Source organism: Protomyctophum bolini, assembly GCF_963924005.1.
Source record: "Protomyctophum bolini genome assembly, chromosome: 21".
Classification (NCBI taxonomy): Eukaryota; Metazoa; Chordata; class Actinopteri; order Myctophiformes; family Myctophidae; genus Protomyctophum; species Protomyctophum bolini.
The window spans coordinates 28,275,460-28,298,266 of record NC_137882.1 but is presented as its reverse complement, the minus strand read 5'-3'; the positions used below and the strand labels follow the sequence as shown (position 1 = coordinate 28,298,266).

At 48.4% G+C, this 22,807-nt stretch overlaps 1 protein-coding gene across 1 annotated transcript in view; it reads left to right on the top strand.

The window, feature by feature from the left end:
- The window catches only part of lama1 (laminin, alpha 1), a gene marked incomplete at both ends in the record, with an annotated part of 40,945 nt that overhangs the window by 7,558 nt on the left and 10,580 nt on the right, over nucleotides 1-22,807 (top strand). The window contains 42 exons of the mRNA XM_080793826.1: nucleotides 22-201; nucleotides 860-949; nucleotides 1,348-1,465; nucleotides 1,960-2,138; nucleotides 2,747-2,846; nucleotides 3,556-3,860; nucleotides 4,052-4,213; nucleotides 4,548-4,649; nucleotides 5,446-5,666; nucleotides 5,837-5,948; nucleotides 6,384-6,494; nucleotides 7,130-7,257; nucleotides 7,969-8,055; nucleotides 8,218-8,432; nucleotides 8,601-8,707; nucleotides 8,874-9,051; nucleotides 9,643-9,779; nucleotides 10,268-10,501; nucleotides 10,763-10,906; nucleotides 11,438-11,629; nucleotides 12,159-12,344; nucleotides 12,587-12,714; nucleotides 13,264-13,393; nucleotides 13,583-13,678; nucleotides 13,879-13,997; nucleotides 14,527-14,616; nucleotides 14,757-14,950; nucleotides 15,644-15,786; nucleotides 16,313-16,411; nucleotides 16,738-16,849; nucleotides 17,040-17,196; nucleotides 17,312-17,522; nucleotides 17,735-17,830; nucleotides 18,204-18,367; nucleotides 18,683-18,785; nucleotides 18,947-19,049; nucleotides 19,187-19,303; nucleotides 19,954-20,136; nucleotides 20,369-20,523; nucleotides 20,857-21,000; nucleotides 21,544-21,677; nucleotides 22,450-22,746. Of these exons, the coding sequence (XP_080649952.1) occupies nucleotides 22-201; nucleotides 860-949; nucleotides 1,348-1,465; nucleotides 1,960-2,138; nucleotides 2,747-2,846; nucleotides 3,556-3,860; nucleotides 4,052-4,213; nucleotides 4,548-4,649; nucleotides 5,446-5,666; nucleotides 5,837-5,948; nucleotides 6,384-6,494; nucleotides 7,130-7,257; nucleotides 7,969-8,055; nucleotides 8,218-8,432; nucleotides 8,601-8,707; nucleotides 8,874-9,051; nucleotides 9,643-9,779; nucleotides 10,268-10,501; nucleotides 10,763-10,906; nucleotides 11,438-11,629; nucleotides 12,159-12,344; nucleotides 12,587-12,714; nucleotides 13,264-13,393; nucleotides 13,583-13,678; nucleotides 13,879-13,997; nucleotides 14,527-14,616; nucleotides 14,757-14,950; nucleotides 15,644-15,786; nucleotides 16,313-16,411; nucleotides 16,738-16,849; nucleotides 17,040-17,196; nucleotides 17,312-17,522; nucleotides 17,735-17,830; nucleotides 18,204-18,367; nucleotides 18,683-18,785; nucleotides 18,947-19,049; nucleotides 19,187-19,303; nucleotides 19,954-20,136; nucleotides 20,369-20,523; nucleotides 20,857-21,000; nucleotides 21,544-21,677; nucleotides 22,450-22,746 (6,263 nt within the window). The remainder of the gene's footprint in view (nucleotides 1-21; nucleotides 202-859; nucleotides 950-1,347; nucleotides 1,466-1,959; nucleotides 2,139-2,746; nucleotides 2,847-3,555; nucleotides 3,861-4,051; nucleotides 4,214-4,547; nucleotides 4,650-5,445; nucleotides 5,667-5,836; nucleotides 5,949-6,383; nucleotides 6,495-7,129; nucleotides 7,258-7,968; nucleotides 8,056-8,217; nucleotides 8,433-8,600; nucleotides 8,708-8,873; nucleotides 9,052-9,642; nucleotides 9,780-10,267; nucleotides 10,502-10,762; nucleotides 10,907-11,437; nucleotides 11,630-12,158; nucleotides 12,345-12,586; nucleotides 12,715-13,263; nucleotides 13,394-13,582; nucleotides 13,679-13,878; nucleotides 13,998-14,526; nucleotides 14,617-14,756; nucleotides 14,951-15,643; nucleotides 15,787-16,312; nucleotides 16,412-16,737; nucleotides 16,850-17,039; nucleotides 17,197-17,311; nucleotides 17,523-17,734; nucleotides 17,831-18,203; nucleotides 18,368-18,682; nucleotides 18,786-18,946; nucleotides 19,050-19,186; nucleotides 19,304-19,953; nucleotides 20,137-20,368; nucleotides 20,524-20,856; nucleotides 21,001-21,543; nucleotides 21,678-22,449; nucleotides 22,747-22,807) is intronic.

Below are 22,807 nucleotides of genomic sequence, written 5' to 3'. Positions count from 1 at the left end.
TGACCTCTCTTACCATCCCAGATACACACGTCTCTGATCAACGGGCGCCCCAGCGCCGAGCGGCTGACCCCGGAGCTGCTGCAGTTCACGTCGGCCCGCTTCATCCGCCTGCGCTTCCAGCGCATCCGGACGCTCAACGCCGACCTGATGATCCTCAACCACCACGACACCTCGGAGGTGGACCCCCTGGTGACGCGCAGGGTGAGAGAGACGGAACCATGACCTCGTTGATGTTAAAAAGAAATATACCAACTAATACCAACCGTATATAAGGCTCTGGTTCTCAAACACTGCATGGGCGGTGTGTCTGTGTCTCTCTCTGTCTCTCTGTCTTTCTCGCGACCCGCTTTGAATGTTATCAACCAATATCGTAACCATGCAATGGAGGCAATATGGACATCTTACATAATTACTGCCTGCCGCGAGTAGGCCAACTAGGAAACGCTGAAGTGAAATGACTGCCGGAGGAAGCGAAAACATGGTGAAACTGCGCTATACAACAAGTTTGCTTTATGTTTATCTACGTGGTCATTTAAGACTGAGCTTAGGGGTTAGAGTTAGAATTTGATTTAGGGTTAGTAAAAGTGTTAGTAGTCGGACAATGCAACCAAGCTGACGTCGGTCAATATGGCTGACTAAACAAGCCAAACAAACGCCAATATGTTGGAAATGTCCATTGCATGGTCTCGATAAGGGCTGATGATGGAGATTAAATTGTCTGATAAAAATCTGAAAGTGCTACTCTGTCTGTGCATGTCAGTCTCAACTGCGACAACTCTGAACCACTGTATGTGTGTTGAATGTGTGTGAAACAGATCGTGTTGAATGTGTGTGTAACAAATTGCGTTTCTTTCCTCAGTATTACTACTCCATCAAAGATGTCTCGGTCGGGGGGATGTGCATCTGCTTCGGACACGCACAGAGCTGCCCACGGGATACTGTTACCGGGGTAACTCACGCACACACACACTCTCTTCTCTTAGATATACTGCACACAGACACACACTACACACACAGCATGCTAGCATTTCACAATGCGACGTTTAAACACATAGGTGGCCGCGATTTCACAGTTTCAGTCTCTGTCCATTCACGTGCCAAAAAGGGGTATTTTAATGTGAGCCGTCTCATTCAAGGGGAAAAAAAATTACCCCCAGGCCTTATAACCCGGAAGTTAGCACACGGTTAAAGCAATCCCGCGAGGATGGCGGACCACCCGAGGCATGATTCGGTTTTTAACTGTGACCAGAATCTGCCGTATACATAACAGAAGTTTACGTGTTTTATGTGTTTAGTGTGTCTTTCTTTATACTGTCTAACTCTCTTCCTCTCTCTTTGTGTTCACAGAAGTTTAACTGTGTGTGTGAACACAACACATGTGGGGAGAGCTGCAATCAGTGTTGCCCCGGTTACCACCAGGAGGCTTGGCAACCAGGAACCCTGTCTGTTGGCAACACTTGTGAGAGTAAGTCTGTTTGTGTGTGTGTGTGTGTGCGTGCGTGCGTGCGTGTGCGTGCATGCGTGCGTGTCTTTGAGGATATAGTCACCTTTACATTCAAAGCCAAATTCCAGGTCCTAAGTCTTTATCTGTGGCACCCTACTACACTGGTTCTCACTGGTTTGTGACCCCCCAAAATAATCATGTTTAAACTGGGGGGCCCCACATCCACCCACTGTGTGAGTTTGTATAGATCAGCTATTTTCAGCTTATCAGTTTACTGTATATATGATTTGACAATTTGGCTGTGTTTGACTATAGTTTTTAATAGTATAGTTTGTTGATTACTTTTGATGCAGGAGTGGACTTTTTCGCTTTGCACTTAAAAGTGCTTCGGATGTATTAAAGGAGTAATTCACCCAAAACAACGACACATTTTCCACACGCTCTCGTCTAAACATGTCCTTGTTGTGTGCGTGTCTGTGTTCACGTGTGTGTGTGTGTGTGTGTGCGTGCGTCAGAGTGCAACTGTCACAACAAGGCGCTGGAGTGTGTGTACAACGCCACGGTGGCCGACCAGGGCCTGAGCGTGGACTCTCACGGGCACCGGCGCGGGGGCGGAGTCTGCCTGGACTGCAGCCAGAACACGGCGGGCGTCAACTGCGAGGCGTGCCGACACGGATACTACAGGCCATCGGAGGTACTGCAGGACGTAGATTCTATATAGGGGCTGACCTCGATTAGTCGACTAATACGGTTTTAGCGTTAACTCCTTGCAACCGTTTGGAACCCAAGGAGTTGAGTGGTGACCCTTAGTCAATTTTATTAGATTTTTTATGATTCGACTTAGAGATTGGCCTAATTTGTTATATTAATTAACAATATTCTTTTTAAAAAGGTTATATATATATCATGGTTTATCGGGAGAAACCAAGCAAGTATAATGTTAAATCAGACATTAAGCAGGGTTCCCCAATTAGTCTTCCCCCAAGGGCCAAATTATGTCTATAGGGTGACATGCTGAGTGCCACGAAAATGTTATTTTATTAGTTAGAATAGACGCATAAAGACCAATTTGACAGTTGCAGAAACATAATTGCCTTCCTTGGTGCATTAACGAGCATTTAAAAAAAGAAATCACACCCGTAAGAACTATACTGATTTATAGAAGGCATTTGTAAAATCAGCCTAATTTCTTACATTTGCTGTCGTATCCCTGCATCGCCTTGTGTGTGTGTGTGTGTGTGTGTGTGTGTGTGTTTGTGCGCGCGTGCGTGCGTGTGTGTGTGCGCGTGTGTGTGTGTGTAGGTCAATCCGTATTCAGACTTCCCCTGTGTGGACTGCCAGTGCGACCTCAGAGGCTCCGAGTCTTCGGTCTGCATCAAGGATGACGAATACGAACGGCATGGTAATCTATCTCCTACGCGTTTAAATCACATCGCATGTGAAGTTACAATGTATATTTACTCAAGTACTAGTCTGTTCCTAAGCACAATTTCGAGGTCTTTGTACTTTACTGGAGCTAAAACACTTTTACTTCTAATACTTCTAATACTTACTTCTACTTCCACTACATTTATTTAGTTACTTTGAAGATGTTGATTATCATAACAAAACATGCATTAACCACTGTACATTTCGGCCATTTGACAACATTTGTATACATTTGAATGTACATGAACTTGAAAGCAGACGTTCTGCATAATGAGTACTTCTAGTACATTTTGATACACCTCTGTCTGTGTGTCTTTCTCATGTCATCTCTAACCCATTCTGACCTGAGATCAGATTCTAAAAATGTCTTCTACATCCTGACAGTTTTCCATTCTGACCTGAGATCAGATTCGAAAAATGTCTTCTATGTCAGTCGCTCTTTGATTTTTCAAAAATAGCAGACCTACAAGCTCGTAGCGCGCCACTCGGTGGCGCGCTACGAGCTTGTAGATCTGCTATTTTTCAATAGCTAAAGCATAACATAATGCTAACACCAAAATGGGTTCCCGCCCAGAATGGGTTAAATGTGACGTGACAAACGATGACAAACCTCTTACTTACACAGACTTGAACCACAAATCAACCTAACTGAGTGTGTGTGTATGTGCGTGCGTGCCGTGTAGGTCTCCCGGCGGGCCAGTGCGTGTGCCTCGAGGGCTTCGCGGGGCGGCAGTGCGACCGCTGCGCGTTCGGCTACAGAGACTTCCCGCGCTGCGTTCCCTGCCCGTGTAACCTGTCTGGAAGCCTCAACGCGGACCCCTGTGCCCCCTGCGTCTGCAAGGTCAACGTCATGGGCTCTCATTGTGACCTGTGTAAAGCGGGTCACTTCAACCTCCAGCCGTCCAACCCAGAGGGCTGCAGCGACTGCTTCTGTTTCGGAGTCTCTGACTTGTTGACGTGCGAGAGCTCCGCTTGGTCCATGTCACAGGTAACTAGCACACACACACGAGCACACACGCACGCTCGCACACACACACACACACACACACACACACACACACACACACACACACACACACACACACACACACACACACACACACACACACACACACACAGTCACACACACAGTCACACACGCGCTCATCCGTCTTGTGATTTATTTTGGTCTCTTTTCAGATTGTCTCCGGCGAAGCTTTGCTCTACCCGGCCCACGTCGGCTCCGCCCCTCCCGCCGCCGAGAGCAACGACCTGGTCTTCCCGGGCAACGGCTCCGTCCCCGGCCCCGCCTACCAGCACGTGATGTCGTGGACGGCGTCGGACAACTTCCTCGGCAACAGGGTATGTCGTTATTTCGTGTTTCGTTCACATTTCATTTTGTTCGTTGTATATTATTCCGCATTTGAGCCACGGACCACCGTGTGATGAGAGCCTCTCAAGACCCCAAACTAAATTCCATGCTGTATTGATGTGGTACCATAGATAGGAGAGATAACAGGCACACATTGATCAAAATAACAATTCTTCTACATACTTACATAGACCTATAAGAGTCCATTTGGTTACCAACTTTCCATTGTTTAGCTGGAACCCTCTCAAGGACCGGTTGAAAAGCGCTGGATTAACTAATAGTTGAGATTAATTATAAACTGTCTGTCTGTCTGTCCGTCTCCAGCTGTTATCGTACGGTGGACATTTCACCTTCAGTCTGCTCCACGACATCCCATTGGACAACGAGGACAACTTTGTCCCCGCCCAGTGTGACATCATCATTGAGGTAAGGACACTGAGCCGATCACAGGAGAACATGCTTGAATGATTTCTGACGAGTTCAGGACGTCTTATCCCAAATATAAGTCACGGGCCGGGCCTTTGAAAAGGAAGATATTGGCCTTTATCCAAAAAGTGCTTTACGTATACATTACATGCACGCACGTTTTTAGACAGCTGGTGGATGGAGAAGAAGCTCCACCTCGGTTAGTAAGTCTGCCAGCACCTACACACACACACACACACACACACACACACACACACACACATACACACACACACACACACACACACACACACACACACACACACACACACACACACATTCACACACCGAAAGTGGAGGAAACCAATGCAAGGCACCAACCTGCACATCAGGAGCACAATCGGGTTCAGAGTCTTGCTTGAGGACACTTCTTCGACACCAACTCTGGGGGGGAGCCCACAGGGGATCGAACCGGGGGGGGTGTACCCCCAAGCAGCCGCTCTATACCCCCCCTGAGCCACTGCCACCCCGTTAACCAAATGTACCCCCCCCCCCCCCCCCCCCCCCACCCATCCCCCCCAGCACACCCTGAACTCATCGCTATAGCATGTCACATTGTCACAGGGGACTATAAAGCCCCATGAGCAGGGAGGCAACGAGTCCCATTTGTATGGTCTCTGGCATGGTGGCCCCGGCCAGGGGATTGAACCCTGACCTCGGACACTAAATCCACAAGTCCACTGAGCTGGTATAAAAGCTACAGAAACAGCTAATAATCTCTCTCTCTCTCTCTCTCTCTTCCTCTCTCTCTCCCCAGGGTAACGGTAAGACCCTCCGCCACTCGTCCAGCCTCCTCCTCTCCTCGGGCCGGCCCGTCTCCGTCTCCATGGCGATGACTCCCGGGTCGTTCGTGCACTTGGACGTGCGCAGCGGCAGGGACGCGCACGTGACGCGCGACGTGCTGATGTCGGTGCTGAGCGACCTCGCGTCGCTCAGGGTCAAAGTTCACCTCAACACGCCAACACCGCTGGTGCTACGGTGAGGCGCGCGCACACACACACGCACGCGCGGTCGCACACACGCACTATGCAAATGATGACATGAAGGTGTTTAAATATACAATATATACTTATAAGTGTCTGTCTGTCTGTGTCTCTCTCTCTCTCTCTCTCTCTCTCTCTCTGCGTGTCTATGTCTCTCTCTCTCAGTCTCAGTAAAGTGTCTCTGGACATAGCGGACCACAACAGTGCCAACCGCGTCCAGGCCGTTGCCGTGGAGACGTGCGAGTGTCCGTGGGGATACGCTGGCACTTCCTGTGAGGTAAGAAAGAAGAAGAGCCTCCCCCCATGCTCCGCCATGAACAATGGCCGCCGTTACACAACGCATGCTGCGTTCACACCCAGGCAGACGCAAAGACGCAAAGAATCACAGCATGTTTGTGGCTTTGTATTATGCGTCGTGGGGCTCGGTCACACATGAAAGACAGTTCATTCACTCCCATTGGAAATTAATTGCGAGAGAGCCAAGGACAGCGAGAGAGCAACCTGTCTTTCATATGTGACTGAGGCCGTTGACGTCATCATGGCATTATTTCTGTCCCATGTTTTTGTCAGCCAGAACAGGTTGAAAACAAAACTGTGTGTGTGTGTGTGTGTGTGTGTGTGTGTGTGTGTGTGTGTGTGTGTGTGTGTGTGTGTGTGTGTGTGCATGTGTGTGTGTGCGTGTGTGTGTGCGTGTGTGTGTGTGCGTGCGTAGTCTTGTATTCCAGGGTTCTACCGCGTGGGAGGGGTCCTGTACGGAGGCCAATGTGTCCAGTGTGAGTGCAACGAACACGCCAGCGAGTGTGACATCAACGGAGTGTGTCAGGTTAGTACGAGCACACACACACACACACACACACACACACACACACACACACACACACACACACGCACACACACAATTTAGGCATTTAGCAGACGCTCTTAATCCAGAGCGATTTACAGTAAGTAAGAACAATACATCATATACAAAGAAATAGTCATCAAGGATCATAAGCAAGCTAAGAACCTAATGTATTTCCAACAGTAGATTATCTGCACAGTGATGAAATGCTAAATTATAAATCTAAATGACAAGCTTAGCCTTTGCCTATAAGTGCTACGGCAAGTGCTACGCACACAGTAGTAAACGTGTATTGTGCGTGTGTGTGTGTGTGTGTGTGTGTGTGTGTGTGTGCGTGTGTGTGTGTGTGTGTGTGTGTGTGTGTGTGTGTGTGTGTGTGTGTGTGTGTGTGTGTGTGTGTGTGTGTGTGTGTGTGTGTGTGCGTACATGTGCGTGTGTGTGTGTGTGTTTGATTGATTGAAATATTTATTAACAGTTTGCAGAATCACAGTACATTTCAAGCACAAACTCAATACAAAGACTGTTAACTGTGAGTGGACGACCCAATTAAGCATTACACTTGTTTACAACAGGGTCCACCATGTTCAATTCATCAAAATGTGTGTGTGTCGTTTCAGGGCTGTGATCACAACACGACGGGAAGTCACTGTGAAGCGTGCGTGTCTGGTTTCTACGGCGACGCCACGGAGGGAACGCCGGCCGACTGTCAACGCTGCGCCTGTCCGCTCACCGTGGCCACCAACAAGTACGTCCGTTCCTAATTTACTCAAACACTGTACTCGAGAACGCTGTCGGGACACGTTTAGTTTATTTGAGCATTTCCATGTTTCTTTTCAATACTTCTACTCCAGGAAAATATAGTACTTTATAGTAGGGATGCATGAAAAATCTACATTTAATTTGTGTACTCGTCTCATTCAGTAGTCATTCAGTTGTGAAAACAGACACTTGGTAAAGAGTACAGGCTATTTATTGATTGACTGAATACTTTATTAACAGGCTTTGGGCCAATAAGCCCCTATAGGGCCTAGACTTGTTTCCATTGTGGTCCTCTGTATAATATCGGAATCGGTCAGAATCGGTATCGGCAGATATGACCCGGCAAATAATCGGAGATCGGATATCGGTCATAATTTCATAATAGTGCACCCCTACTTTTTAGTCCAATTATTTGAAAAGTCATTACCACAAAAATATTGGAAAACGTATTATTACAAAACGTACACGTAAACAAAGCGGGCCATGAAACAAGTCCACGAAATGTCGCAGGGCAACACCTTGTGAGCTCGTAGCTCTGCTCTCTTTTAAGGATTTTGATATTTGAAAGAAAAGGTTTTTTGGGGGAAAACAATGGTATTGGGGAGTACTTCTACTGTACCGTAGTTTTATGTAGTTAAGAGTACATCTCCCACCACCGTCCATAACCCTCCTGTTTGTGTTTGTGTTGTCAATAAAGTTTCAGCCCGACGTGCGTACTGATGCATTCTGGGGAGATGTCATGTGACCGCTGTCAGGAGGGCTACACGGGGACCCGCTGCGAGAGGTGAGCGCGACGTCTTTTTAAAATGCATTTTTTTTCTTCTGAAAAACCTCATGTTTCTATGTCTATATTTCATGTCAAGGACCCCAAAAATGTTATGAAATTGGCCGCCGACCCCCAACTGCACATTTTGCTAACCAAACCGTCTCTCTCTCTCCGCAACAGGTGCGCCGACGGTTTCCACGGCGACCCGGCGGTCCCCGGCGGCGGGGCGTGCGTGCGCTGCGAGTGCAGCGGCAACGTGGACGCCGGGGAGGCGGGGCACTGCCACCACGCCACGGGCGAGTGCCTGCGCTGCCGCGGGAACACGGCCGGGTGGCACTGCCAGGCCTGCCGGCCCGGATACTACGGAGACGCCGTGGTCGCCAAGGACTGCCGGGGTGAGAGAGAGAGAGCGAGCGAGGCGCACGCACACACACACACAGGAATTTTGATCTTTTAAAATCCAGATTGAATGTGACCTCTAACATACTTCTGTCACATGTCTCTCTCTCTCTCTCTCTCTACTCTCTGTCTCTCTCTCTCTCTCTCTCTCTGCTACTGTGTAGAGTGTGGTTGTGTTGTGAACGGCGCCCTCTCCAGTCAGTGTAACGTCACTACAGGACAGTGTGACTGCCAGCAAAAGGTGGTGGGACGCACATGCGACTTCTGTCAGGTAAGGGCACACACGCGCGCACGCACGCACACACACACACACACACACACACACACACACACACATGCACACGCACGCGCACACACACAGTGTGTAGAAGTAAAACACCGTATGTTCCCGCCGGTAATAACAACAACAACAATCGTCGTCGTCCTTCTTACAACAGGTTGGATTCTTTGGACTCGACGGCGGACGGGGCTGCGACAGCTGCAACTGCAGCCAACCGGGCGCTCTCTCCGAGTCATGTGACGAGGAGGGGCGGTGCCAGTGTGTGGCGGGCGTGGCCGGGGACAAGTGTGACCGCTGCGCGCACGGTTACTACGGCGACGACGACGGATGCAAAGGTAGGACGAGAGACACCGTGTAGAGTTTGTATAGACTGGCTGACTTCCAAGACGTTTTAGCCCCCCCTGACCCAAAAGAGACAAAGAGACCCAGTCTAGTGAAAACAGCAGATCTACAAGCTCACAGCGCGTCACTTCGCGCCGCGCTGTTGATTTTTTTTCATGTAATGAGTGAAAGAAAAAACATTGAATTTGTTTTTTTTTATGAAAAAAGAAAATGCTTTTTCTGGGGAAATGTTTTTTTGAGTCCCCCCACGGACCGAGCGATGCGACGAGCTGTCCATGGAATGATCCGAGTGCCTTTAAGACGCATACGCACGCACGCGTGCATGCACACACACACACACACACACACACACACACACAGACACACACAGATAATATTCATAAAAATTAGTGTGAACCATGTGCTGCTCCAGTGTCCTCCCCTCCTTCTGCAACTGTTGTCCTCCTGCGATGAGACCGGACCAGCCGTTGGTAGATTCCCTTTGTTCTAAAGCTGGACTGGACTGGACCGGTCTTGACCGGACCGTACCGTACCGTACCGGACCGACTGACATTGACATTGTCTGTGTTCCCTTCCCCATGCAGCGTGTGACTGTGCACATACCCATGGCAACTGCAACCCGGAGACGGGCGCGTGCATCTGCCCCCCCCACACCCAGGGGGCCAAGTGTGAGAACTGTACCTCAGGGTTCTGGGGTCACCACCCCAAGACTGGATGCCAGGTATACGCACCGTTCGCTCGCACAGACACACACACACACACACACACACACACACACACACACACACACCCACTCTTCTATTAACCCATTCTGACCTGAGATTAGATTCTAAAAAAAAAATCTTCTACATCCTGACAGTTTTCTGAAAAAGCCATGTTTCTGTGTCAGTGGTTCTTCGGTTTTTCAAAAATAGCAGACCTACAAGCTCGTAGATCTGCTATTTTTCAATAGCTAAAGCATGACATAATGCAAAATGGGTTAACGTAGTGGAGTCGACATTTGTCTTTGTGGAGTGAAAGTCATTCAAAGTATCCAAAAAATACAAATATTCAAGTGCAGTGGTTGAAAAAAAACCTAAATAAAGGTATCAATTTGGAATGGAATTGGAAATTGGAAATACTCCATTAAAGTACAAATACCTCAAAATTGTATTTACTTTCTTTCCACCACTGACGAAACGTGTGTCGTTCTTCCTGGTCCGTCTATAGTCATGTGACTGCAGCGCCGCGGGAAGCTCCTCCCCCCAGTGCGACCTGTCCAATGGCCAGTGTCCGTGTCTGCCTGGCTTCTCGGGCAGGTCGTGCGAGCGCTGCGCGCCGGGCTACCACGGCTACCCACAATGCACGGCGTGCGGCTGCGACCCGGCCGGAACCAAGGCGGAGTTCTGTGACCAGACCACGGGAGTGTGTGGTTGCCTGGCGACGGGAGAGTGCGCGTGCAAGGTAAGACCCGGGGCGTGTGTGTGTGTGTGTGTGTGTGTGTGTGTGTGTGTGTGTGTGTGCCAAATATGGCGAAGACACTGTTACTTGTGGGTATTTGTCCGGGATTTGCTGATTGCACTCTGTACAGCACCTTGTAAATATTTGTGTCCTCGCATTGTATCTCTTATATGTGGACATAAATAAATGATTAAAATGTTTGTGCGCTTGCGTGTCTGTTTCTCACATCATCGTTTGTGTGTGTGTGTGTGTTTCCTCCCCCAGGCCAGCGTGGGTGGGCGTGGCTGCGAGGAGTGTGTTCTGGGGACGTTTGGCCTGTGGGCGGGGCATCCCTCGGGATGCTCGAACTGCTACTGCTCGGGACGCACGGAGCGCTGCGACGAGCTGTCTGGGATGATCCGAGTGCCTGTAAGACGCACGCGCAAGCATGCACACACACACACACACACACACACACACACACACACACGCACACACACACACACACACACACACACACACACACACACACACACACACACACACACACACACACACACACACACACACACGCACACACACACACACACACACACACACACACACACACACAGTCAGGAATACTCGAGTCACAAAGACATTTTTTAGCCACGTATTGCAACAAATAGTTCAACCTTGCGTTAAAACCCATTTAGGCCCTGACGTCGAAATAAATCAAAAAGTCTTCTGAAAGAATATATATATTCAAAGACTTGCGGCACATTTTCACGATTTTTCAAAAGAATAGCAGACCTACAAGCTTGCGGCGCGCCACTCGGTGGCGCGCCACGAGCTTGTAGATCTGCTATTTTTTAAATAGCTAAAGCATAACCATAATGCTTGAAACACCAAATGTTATAGTTACGCATGCATTGCAAAAGCACAATAATCATGTTTTCGTGTTGTTTCAATGTTTTCCAGATCCGGGCCGGCAGGGGGGACTCTGCTGTGGCGCTGTCGGTAGTGAGTCAGTTGGAGCAGCAGGGGGCGCTGCTCAGCGGGGTGTTCCAGCAGGACGGAGACAACGTCCTGGACACCAGACAGCTGTCCGCGGAGAGCCCTCTGACCGCTCCGCTCTACTGGAAACTACCGGCGCAGTACGAAGGCAACCAGGTGAGCGTACACACGCACACACACACACACGCGCGCGCGTGCACGGATAGACGCATGCATGCACGCACGCACATGCACGTGTGATGATATACTAACATGAACTAAAGTGCTTGACAATAGCTAACGTAAAGCTAAATAAACGTGTCATTGGCTAACAATTTACAATTTAGGCATTTAGCAGACGCTCTCAATCCAGAGTGACTTACATTAAGCAAGAACAAAAAAAAGCATGGGAATACATCACATGAAAAGCATTTATCATGAAGCACGCGTAAGCTAAGTACGTAACAGTGGAATATCTATATAATGAAACTATGCATATAAACTATACATATACTATACTATGCTATACATATGTACTATGACGTGCTATGACTACATACAATGCAATTATAGTGCCGTCTAACGCTGCTGCTTGACGACAGCTAGCTAACGTAAGCGGACGTGTAAACCGTCTGTGGTAATAATAATAATAATAATAAATGTGTCTGTTGTGTAACGATAATTATTATTTATTCGATGTGCGCAGATGCTGTCGTACGGCGGCCTCCTGTCCTACGACGTGACCTTCTACGCCGAGGACGGCGCGGGGCTGGCCAATCAGGAGCCCCAGGTCCTGGTGAGGGGCGGGACTTTCAGGAAGCTGATGATCTACACGGACGTGGCCACGCCCGCCGTGGGCGTGAGGACGAGGCACGACGTCTCCATGACGGAGGTACGGAGACAACACACTCCTATAGGGCATTAAGCAACTAGTCGTCTAGTTTACTAGTCCGACAACTAGTAAAAATGACTAAAAGTGAATGCCCTATGACACACTCTACGAAACCTTCCCTGTACGCTATACAACACTGGCTTTAACACTCTGCTATGCGTGTGTGTGTGTGTGTGTGTGTGTGTGTGTGTGTGTGTGTGTGTGTGTGTGTGCGTGTGTGTGCGTGTGTGTGTGTGTTACAGCACCGCTGGAGGTATTTCAACTCGGTGTGGGAGGAGCCCGTGAGTCGCTCGGACTTCATGATGGTTCTCGGTTCGGTTCAGTTCGTCATGATAAAGGCCTCGCACGGAACCGGCTTACTGCAGAGCAGGTACGCACACACGCACACACACACGCACGTGCGCAGACGCAGTCGCACACGCACGTGCAGTCGCGCACACACCTAAACACTGTATAGCCTACCATGGGGGTGCCCAGAAGGTTCAACAATGCTGTGCATGTAGACCACATGACATATACTATTATTTAAATGTAAAAATGTTGTGTGACTTGATTTGGTTGACATCAAAAAGGGCCTGTCAGCTCAAAACCCACAATGCAGTAGCCTACTCTGTTTTCAAGTATTGTATCACAAACATCAGTGGCATTACAAAGTTATATAGAAGACCCTAGTACCAATTCTTAGTTTTCCCTGTGTTTCCCATTCCACGTGCGTTAGTCTTATACTGTACCACTATTCCAAACTAAGCCCCCTCAGGTAGCCTACTATTTTCAGCAATTGGATTATTTCTGCTTCTTTTTTTCGTGGGGCAGATCTTGTTGAGCTTGAGTCCTTTTTTTTCAAAAAGTCAAAAAAGTGTGGGCACCTCTGCTGTATAAAATCAATACCGATCGACGCTAAACTTTATTTCAATACAAGGATATCCAACATCACCATGGAGACAGCCGTGGAGGAGGAGGAGGAGGGGCTTGCGGGGTCGGAGGTCAGAGTGGCCAGACTGATCGAGTCATGTGACTGTCCGCCTGGATATGCTGGACTGTCCTGCCAGGTGAACACGCACGCACGCGTGCACGCAGGCATTTAATTATCCAGTAAATATTTCTTGCATGCTTGGATTTACAGTACTACATGAACATAATTAATCTCTCTCTCTCTCTCTCTCTCTCTCTCTCTCTCTCTCTCTCTCTCTCTCTCTGTGTAGGAGTGTTCTCCCGGGTTCTATCGCGGTTCCGCTCAGTCCGCACAAGGCAGGAAGTCTTGGGTTCGACCCTGTTTGCCATGTCAGTGCAACAACCACAGTCACACCTGTGACCTCGAGACAGGAGAGTGTCAGGTAACACGCGCACACACACGCACACACGCACACGCACACACACACACACACACACACACACACACACACACACACACACACACACACAATGTAAATAGTTATCAAATAAACTAATGAGCTCGTTCAGTACAAACGCGACACCATGCGTTTCACTAACGAGGATGTCACTCGCGTCTAACTGGCTTCCCATTGGTCCTCAGGCCTGTCAACACGACACCACAGGAAGCCACTGCCAGCTGTGCGCCCCGGGTCATTACGGGAAGGTGGCGGGCAGCGTCGGAGACTGCTCCCTGTGCGCGTGCCCTCTGAAGGACAAAAGGTTTACATTCCATTCTACTTCTGTTCTTCTCTGTTGTTACTGTATGTCTTCTGCTGCCTGCTGGAAGTTCATTTTTCAATCCAATGGCAGTCCCTCAGTCAAATTTGGTCACATATGTTCCATATCCCTGTCGTGCTATATTCATTTCATCGTGGTTGTGTGTGTTCTAGTTTCAGCTCTACGTGCGTGTATATTTATTCCATGGTTGTGTGTTCTAGTTTCAGCTCTACGTGCGTGTATATTTATTCCATGGTTGTGTCTGTGTGTGTGTGTGTAGTTTCAGCTCTACGTGCGTGTATATTTATTCCATGGTTGTGTGTGTGTAGTTTCAGCTCTACGTGCGTGTATATTTATTCCATGGTTGTGTGTGTGTAGTTTCAGCTCTACGTGCGTGTATATTTATTCCATGGTTGTGTGTGTGTAGTTTCAGCTCTACGTGCGTGTATATTTATTCCATGGTTGTGTCTGTGTGTGTTCTAGTTTCAGCTCTACGTGCGTGTATATTTATTCCATGGTTGTGTGTGTGTAGTTTCAGCTCTACGTGCGTGTTGGAGGCCGAGTCGGGTGGTTTCCGCTGCGACGCCTGTCAGGTCGGACACGAGGGGAGATACTGCGAGAGGTGAGCTGTCGCTGCGCGCTGTGAGCTTGTAGATCGGCTGGTCTGTTACAGCCCAATAAGCCAAGGTTTAACCCATTTAGACCTGAAAAAAAATGTCTTCTAAAATCCTGACGGTAATCGCTGTGCTCGTTGTCCTGCAGGTGTGCCGCCGGTTTCCACGGCGACCCGTCGTCTCCGGGGGGCGGGGCGTGTTCGCCGTGCGCCTGTGGGCGGGGCTCGCTCAGCGACCTCTGCGACCCCGCGACGGGCGGCTGCCAGTGTAAGGCCGGGTTCAAAGGTCATCTCTGTGACCAATGTGACGACAGGTCCACCCTGGAGGGGGACCAGTGTGTATGTGAGTAACCATGACAATGCGCACGCACACACGCACACACACACACCAGTGTACTTTTTTTTTAAAGTTTTAGTCATGTTTTCTTTTTTGCATAAAATTCCACTTAGCTTTGGTCACATTTTAGTCACACTCAATATCACAAGATAGCCGACTAAATCTACTGCTGCAATACATTACTATTTATTACTATTTATACTTTTACTTAAGTGAAACAATTGAATATACTTTTCTCACCACTGCTTGCACGGTATAAGCTCTCCCGCCCTCTGCACAAACAACGCACCTGTGACTGATTATACGAAGGTGTATTATATAGAAACCACCAATCACGATACAAGGATTGCAGGGGACTATCCGTTTTAAATCCATTCTGGGCACTATGTTATGCTTTAGCTATTGAAAAGTAGCAGATCTAGGTCTGCAATTTTGAAAAATCGAAGATTTTTATAGACATTGTTTAGAATCTGATCTCAGGTCAGAATGTAAAACTGTCAGGATGTATAGAAGACATTGTTTAGAATCTGATCTCAGGTCAGAATGTAAAACTGTCAGGATGTATAGAAGACATTGTTTAGAATCTGATCTCAGGTCAGAATGTAAAACTGTCAGGATGTATAGAAGACATTGTTTAGAATCTGATCTCAGGTCAGAATGGGTAATAACTCTGCCTGTCTGTCTGTCTCCCACCCCCAGCCTGTGATGACGAGTGTACGGGCGTGCTGCTGGACGACGTGGAGGCGCTCCAGGGGCGCGTCCTGTCGGTGAGCGTCAGCGGCCTCGCCCTGGCTCCCTACAGCCTGCTGGTGGCGCTGGAGAGGCAGCGCGGAGCCCTACAGGTACACACGCAGCTGTGTTAGATCAGCATGTTTTTGATTGATTGATTGATTCACACCCGTGTGAACTGAGTGGTGCAACTCCCCCCCCCTCTCTCAATCTCTCTCTCTCATTAGCAGGCAACAGTGCAGCACTCTCTCTCTCTCTCTCTCTGTTTCTGGCACAACAGCGCCCCCTACTGGTACTAATAGTCATACTGGTGCTCATTAACCAACACATATAGGTACACAGGTGAACACGGACATTGCTGTTCCTTGGAGTGGTTGTACCACTCAAACAAACAAAAAGTATTTACAATGTCGCTGAGGTGAGCGAAAAGTCGAACCGAGACGGATTTTGGACCGTGACCAAAAGAGGACGAACGCTTCTGGTCGAGACACATATTATACTTTCACCCCGCAACCCCAGATAACAGCTAACATAAAACAAAGCTCACTGTGTTGGTGTCAGGTGGGTGGTGGTTGTAAAATAAAGGTGTGGTTTTCATCAGACCGTGTTGCTAATAATAAAGGTTTGTGTGTTTTTCAGGATGGCATGTCGGGGGTTAACAACAGGTCAGACGGGGTGCAGAGTTCAGAGGAGAGGATGACGGCGCTGGCATCGGACGTCACGGCTCTGCTACAGCGGGTACAGCATGCACGCACACACACACACACACACACACACACACACACGCACGCGCATTTGCTTTTCCTCCACTACAATTATTTCAAACTTTACTTACTAGTTACTTTGTTAGATTTGTATCATTATTTTAAAAAAAGCTCACAATGCTTCCAGCACACAAGCATGCAAGTGCACACAAGCATTATATCGCATGGCTGGTTGCATTATGTCTGTGTTGATCCGTTTTGATTGGCCCAGGCTGCCAATCTGTCATCTGAAGCATTGTGTCTGTTTTGATTGGCTGCCAATCTGTCATCTGAAGCATTGTGTCTGTTTCGATTGGCCAGGCTGCCAATCTGTCATCCGAAGCGGAGGAAATGGGCGCGGCCGCCGACCAAAGCGTCTCCCAGGGTGCACTGCTGCTGGACAAAATCGGCACGCTCAAAGAAAGCATCCAGGGTAAACAACAGCAATACAATTCAACAATAATAACACTTTACAAACTACAACCACGCTATATTTGAAACCCAGTAAACCCCAAAAAGTTACAACGTATGAACTATTGACAAATAGCAAAAGGCTAATGCCTCCAGCCAATGCTCCGCCCTCATGCTAACCTGTCTCCTGTTTCCTGATTGGTACCATGCAGTGCTGGTGGTGGAGGCTGGGCTTCTCAACCGCACCCAGGAGGAGGAGCTGGAGTGGGCCAATCACACTCTCCTGCTGGAGGAAGTGACCGCCATGTTGGACGACATCGGCGCCGTCAATCTCACACGGGCCAACGCCACCGTTGCTGACGAGCACAGGTGTGTGTGTGTGCACGTGTGTGTGTGTGTGTCTTTAATTGTCAAATTATGAATTTATATTATATTTCATGTCATATAACATTGTATTAATATGTTCCGTCCGTCTGTCTGTCAGCCTGTCTGTGTCTGCGCTCCAGACGGTGCAGTCGGACTTCCTGGCCAGCGGGGCGGCGACAGAGCGCCGCGGCGAGCGGCTGTCTCTCTCCCTGACGCGGCACGCGAACGCCCTGCAGCACGCGCGCACGCTGCTGCACGGCGCGCACGCGCGCAACAACCACACGCACACTCTGCTGGACGGCGCGCACGCACAGCTGCAGCAGTACCAGGTTAGTGTTTAGCACGCACTGCACGCGACGCACGGAATGCATTTGTGTACTGCTATACCGGTGAGGACGGCTGCCATTTTATGGATGCTAGCTGTTGAAAGCTAATGTTTCATTTACTGCAATGTAGAAACACTCCCTCTCTCTCTCTCTCTCTCTCTCTCTCTCTCTCTCCCTCTCTCTCTGCTTGTACCGTGATATAGTCTCTCTACCAGGGTCTGATGTTGGTGAATGAGTCGCTGGAGATGGAAGAGTTACTGACAGACGCCTTCAGTCACACCGAATACCTGCTGCACATCAACACTACTGCTGTAAGACGCACGCACGCACGCACGCACGCACGCACGCACGCACGCAAGGCCAAAGATGAATACTATAGGGATGTACCGAATGGGACATTCTTGGCCGAAAACCGAATAGCCAAACATGATTCATATTATTATATCTTTTGATGTACCAGTTGTTGTACCATTGCTGTCATGGTTGTCTACAACACGTACATGGCTGTACCTTGGCTGTAGACTCAGAGCTATATTACATTACATTTACAAAATCGGCTCTAAAATCAACCACCGAATACCGAATATGCATTTTTAATTCCCACTATTCGGCCGAATAGTTTTGGTGGCCGAATATTCGGTGAATCCATAATAATAATAATAATAATAATAATAATGTTTGCAGCAGTTGGAGGGTTACGCTGAGGAAATGGACCAGTGGCGCCCCCTGTTGAGGAAACACGTGGACGCGCTGGTGATGGGACTGAAGAGAACCAACGCGCTGAACGCCGTGTACCAGACTGAAGAGCACGCACGCACCCTGCACGCACTCACACACAACTTCACCAGGTACGCACTCACACACAACTTCACCAGGTACACACTTACACACGCACACTGTGACCCTGCACGCACTCACACACAACTTCACCAGGTACGCACGCACACACAACTTCACCAGGTGCGCACGCACCCTTTCTGTCAAGACATTCTGTGCCATGATACATTTATAAAGTCTTGGAGTCTGTGAATCATGGATAAAAAATATATAATGAATTGAATTATAATGTTCCTTTAAAGCTGCACTATGTATGTAACTTTCCTGTTCTTCTCTCTCTCTCTCTCCAGCTCTCTAGCTCTGTTGTGTAACACCTCTCGGTACAGCATCGCTGGTATCCATGGCAACAGCAGTGTCAGCTCAGCACTAGAGGGCGCTCTGGAGACGGCAGCACAGGCCGACGCAGCGGCGACACACACTCTGAACACGGTACGCACGCACACACACACACACACACACACACACACACACACACACACACACACACACACACACACACACACACAAACGCACACTACCATAGTGCGGCATGCATGAACAGTGCATTCTATTGTTCTATTGGCTGACTGCGTGTGTCATCTCTGTCTCAGACGGTCCAATCGGAGCAGCCGCTGGCCGCAGTGGGCGGGGCAGCCGTCAATCTCAGCCAATCCGTGCTGGAACAGAGCCGACTCGTCAACATCTCCGCCAACGGTCAGTCAACCCCGCCCTCTTTGATTTCATCACTCTCTCTGCCTGGAAAGGGTTTTTTTTCTATCATTTGTATCCCACGATTTTGCAAACCATTTTTTTCCACCCAATAACTGAATATTATTTTCTGGTGTGTGTAGACCTGCAGATGAAAGTCACCAAGGCGGCAACTCGACTGGGATTGGTCAAAGAGGGTATCTGTAATGCCAGCCAGTTGCTGTCGCAACCAATGAGCAAGCTCGGCAGCCTCGGAAATGGTGAGTGGTTCCGCCGCACTGTCAGATAGATAGATAGCAATTTCACTTGATGATTCATTGACATACAAATAATTACGATTAACGTTCATGGCTTTATTGTGTTTTTGACTCTTGGCTTTAGAAACAGCATATCGTTGCTGTCGGGAGGAAACCTCATGACTCAATTTTTGAAGTTTTTGATTTAAATCAGTTCTATTGTACACCCTTTATGTCTGTGTGTTGTTTCGAAAATATTGAACCAATGGAAAGTAGTAAAAAGTTCTTTGGACAAAACCTCTTAACTCCATTGGACCCTCAAACTGTCTGCTAAAGCAACTAACTCCATCACCTCTCCCCCTCTCATGGAAGTAATTGACAATATATAAAGCTATACAACACCAACTTTGATGAGGCGGTATTGCTTTGTTTTAAAAATATAAGGTTTTCTTAATTTCCAGAACATTTTATATTTTTCATTTCCTGAAAAATGAACATTTTGGAGTTATGAGGTTCCCCCCCGACAGCAGAGATATGAGAAATAACGTTCATTTGTGAAATAACTTTACACTTTCAAATGACTATAATAGCAGAAGTAGCAGATCTACAATCTTGCTTGCTTGCTTGCTTGCTTGATTGATTGATTGATTGATTGATTGTTTGCTGTGCGACAGACTCCAGATTAGTGATACAGGAGGCGAGGCAGCAGGTTGCAGTAGCTCAGTCGGACCTGCAGGAGTCGCTCCAGAGGCTGGACCAACTCACCAAGCGTCTGGAGCTCTCTTCTTCTGTGGTGGAGCAGACCAGCGCTAACGTTAGCCGCGCAAACGCCATGATGTCACAGTCGCATACCACCGGTAAATAATAAAACACACGCACACACACACACACACACACACACACACACACACACACACACACACACATAAGTAAACCTTTGGTAGAAGAAGTACTCCAATTTCTTTACTACTTAAGAATAGTACTTGAGTAAAGTCCACCACAGAGGCAAACAAATGCACACACATAATATACACATACACTCACACAACAAAACTGCCGTAACACTTCCTGGTTTCCTTTCTTTCTCAGCCAATGAGGCGCAGAGCAAGCTGCACGAGGCGGAGCTTCGCACGGAGCGGCTGATTGACAGAATAAAGCCGCTGAGGATTCTGGGAGAGACTCTGTCCAGGAACCTCTCTGACATCAGGCAGCTGATCAACCAGGCCAGGAGACAGGCCGCTTCGGTACGCAACTACGCAAATACGCATGCACACACCCACGCACACACCCACACACCTACACACACCCAGAGCCCCCTTTTCCACCAAAAGAGAACTTTAGTTCTAGAACTGGTTCGGTTCAGTACCACGGTGCTTTCACAGAACCGGCGGCCATTTTTTTTGGTTCCTCACGGCAACAGAGGTGTTGTGATGTGAGTCATCTATTATACAGTATATTATGAACATGAACTAATAGTCTTGTCTTGTCTTGTCTTGTCTTGTCTTGTCTTGTCTTGTCTTGTCTTGTCTTGTCTTGTCTTGTCTTGTCTTGTCTTGTCTGTCCGTCCGTCCGTCCAGATCAAGGTGGCGGTGCAGTCAGACAGGAACTGCGTGCGTTCGTACCGGCCGGAGGTCGGCACGTCCAACTTCAACAGCGTCAGTCTGACGGTGAAGACGTCTCAGCCCGACAACCTGCTCTTCTACATGGGCAGCAGCACCCAGGTAACACACGCACACACACACGCACGCGCGCGCACACACACCCACAGGTTGTTTCACTTTTACTCGCGAGGACGTAAGAAGTTTAGGTCCCCGATTCTTTCTTTTTTTTTCAGTTTCAGTTTATATTCAACCACCCTAGGGGAGTTTTCTGACAGCTGCTGAAAGTCGGGGTACCATACAACCATTATAAGGCAAAATGTTCTAAATTTCATTATGCTTTAAGTAGCATGTGACTAGGGGGTTTTCATCATTCTGAATCCATTCCAAGCATTAGTTTTGCACAAAAAATACTTCTTGGGCTACAAACGGTAAAAAGTCAGCACATTTGGGCATATTTGGGTAAGTGGCTATATGGCCAAACTAGGGGTTCTATGGCCAACTTTCAGCAGCTGTCAAATATTCCCCTAGGGTGGTTGAATATAAACCAATGTGGGATAATATGTTAGTAGACACCTTTACAAACACAGTGGTGAAGAAACTTCTTGGTAAGAAACGTATTCCCAGATTTGACATTATACTGATAATATTCCCTGACTATTTAAGGTGGACTACCTGGCGGTCCAGATGCATGCTGGGAAGGTGTCCATGCTGTGGGACGCCGGCTCGGGAGCCAGCCGCGTGGAATATCCACACCTGCTCATCAGCAACAACAAATGGACCAGGATCAACGCTACACGGTGTGTACACACGCGCTCACGCACGCACGCACACGCACACACACACACACACACACACACACACACACACACACACACACACACACACACACACACACACACACACACACACACACACACAGTATGGTTATAATAGTTAGGGATTTTTCTCTGAAGTCTCTACTTTTAATTAGTTTTTAGAGCGGGTTTGCTAGTTTTAGTTCATTTTATTTTGTTTTGGGTCATTCGTCAGGTGCAGGATTTAAAAAGTAGGCCTATTGTGTAATAAAAACTCAACAAAAGTATTTTAGTTTTCTTTATTTAGTTTGTTTTCGTTAACCATAATAACCCTTCCGGCCTCTCGAACAACGTCTCATTTCCAATGAATAATGCATGAAGTTGATAACTATAATAAGTGAGAAAAAGAGGATGGTCAGCAATGGGTTTCAGTGGAGCGCTAAACCCAAATCCAGCAAAAAATAGGAATTCAAAAAGAAATACCAAAAAGGTAGCACATCTAAAACATTAATAGATGGCAGACAAATAATTCACATTTCATTACTGGCACACACCAAAAGGGGACGCTTACGCGTTCCAACTATGAGCCTTCATCAGAAGGCTCATATCTGGAACACATAAGCGTAATGTGAGTACTTTGTCCGTGCTACCTTTTTGGAATGTTTTGAATTCCTATTTTTGGTTGGTAACTACACTGTCAGTGTAACCAAAGTCAATGTAATGGTCACAAGGTTCAACTCCTAAGTGTAACTAAAGTCTGATGTAACGGTCACAGGTACGGGGGGCGTGGCTCTCTGTCCGTCTACCAGTTGGAGGAGGCGAAGTCTGCAGTGCCGTTGCCCGCGGCAACGGGGGCGTCGCCGGGCCCCGCCCGGATCCTGGACGTGGACAACAACACCCTGATTCACATCGGCGGTCTGCCGGCGCACGCACGGCGCGGGGGCAAGGTCCCCCCGGCGGTGACCCAGAGCAGCTTCGAGGGGTGTCTGGGAGAGGTGTCGGTCAACGGGAGGAACGTGGGCCTGTGGAACCACGCCCTGAGAGAGGGAACCTGCAGCGGGTGTTTCACCAGGTAATAACGTGTGGGGCCGTGTGTGCGCGAGATGCACGTCACCGAAGCTGTGTGTGTATAG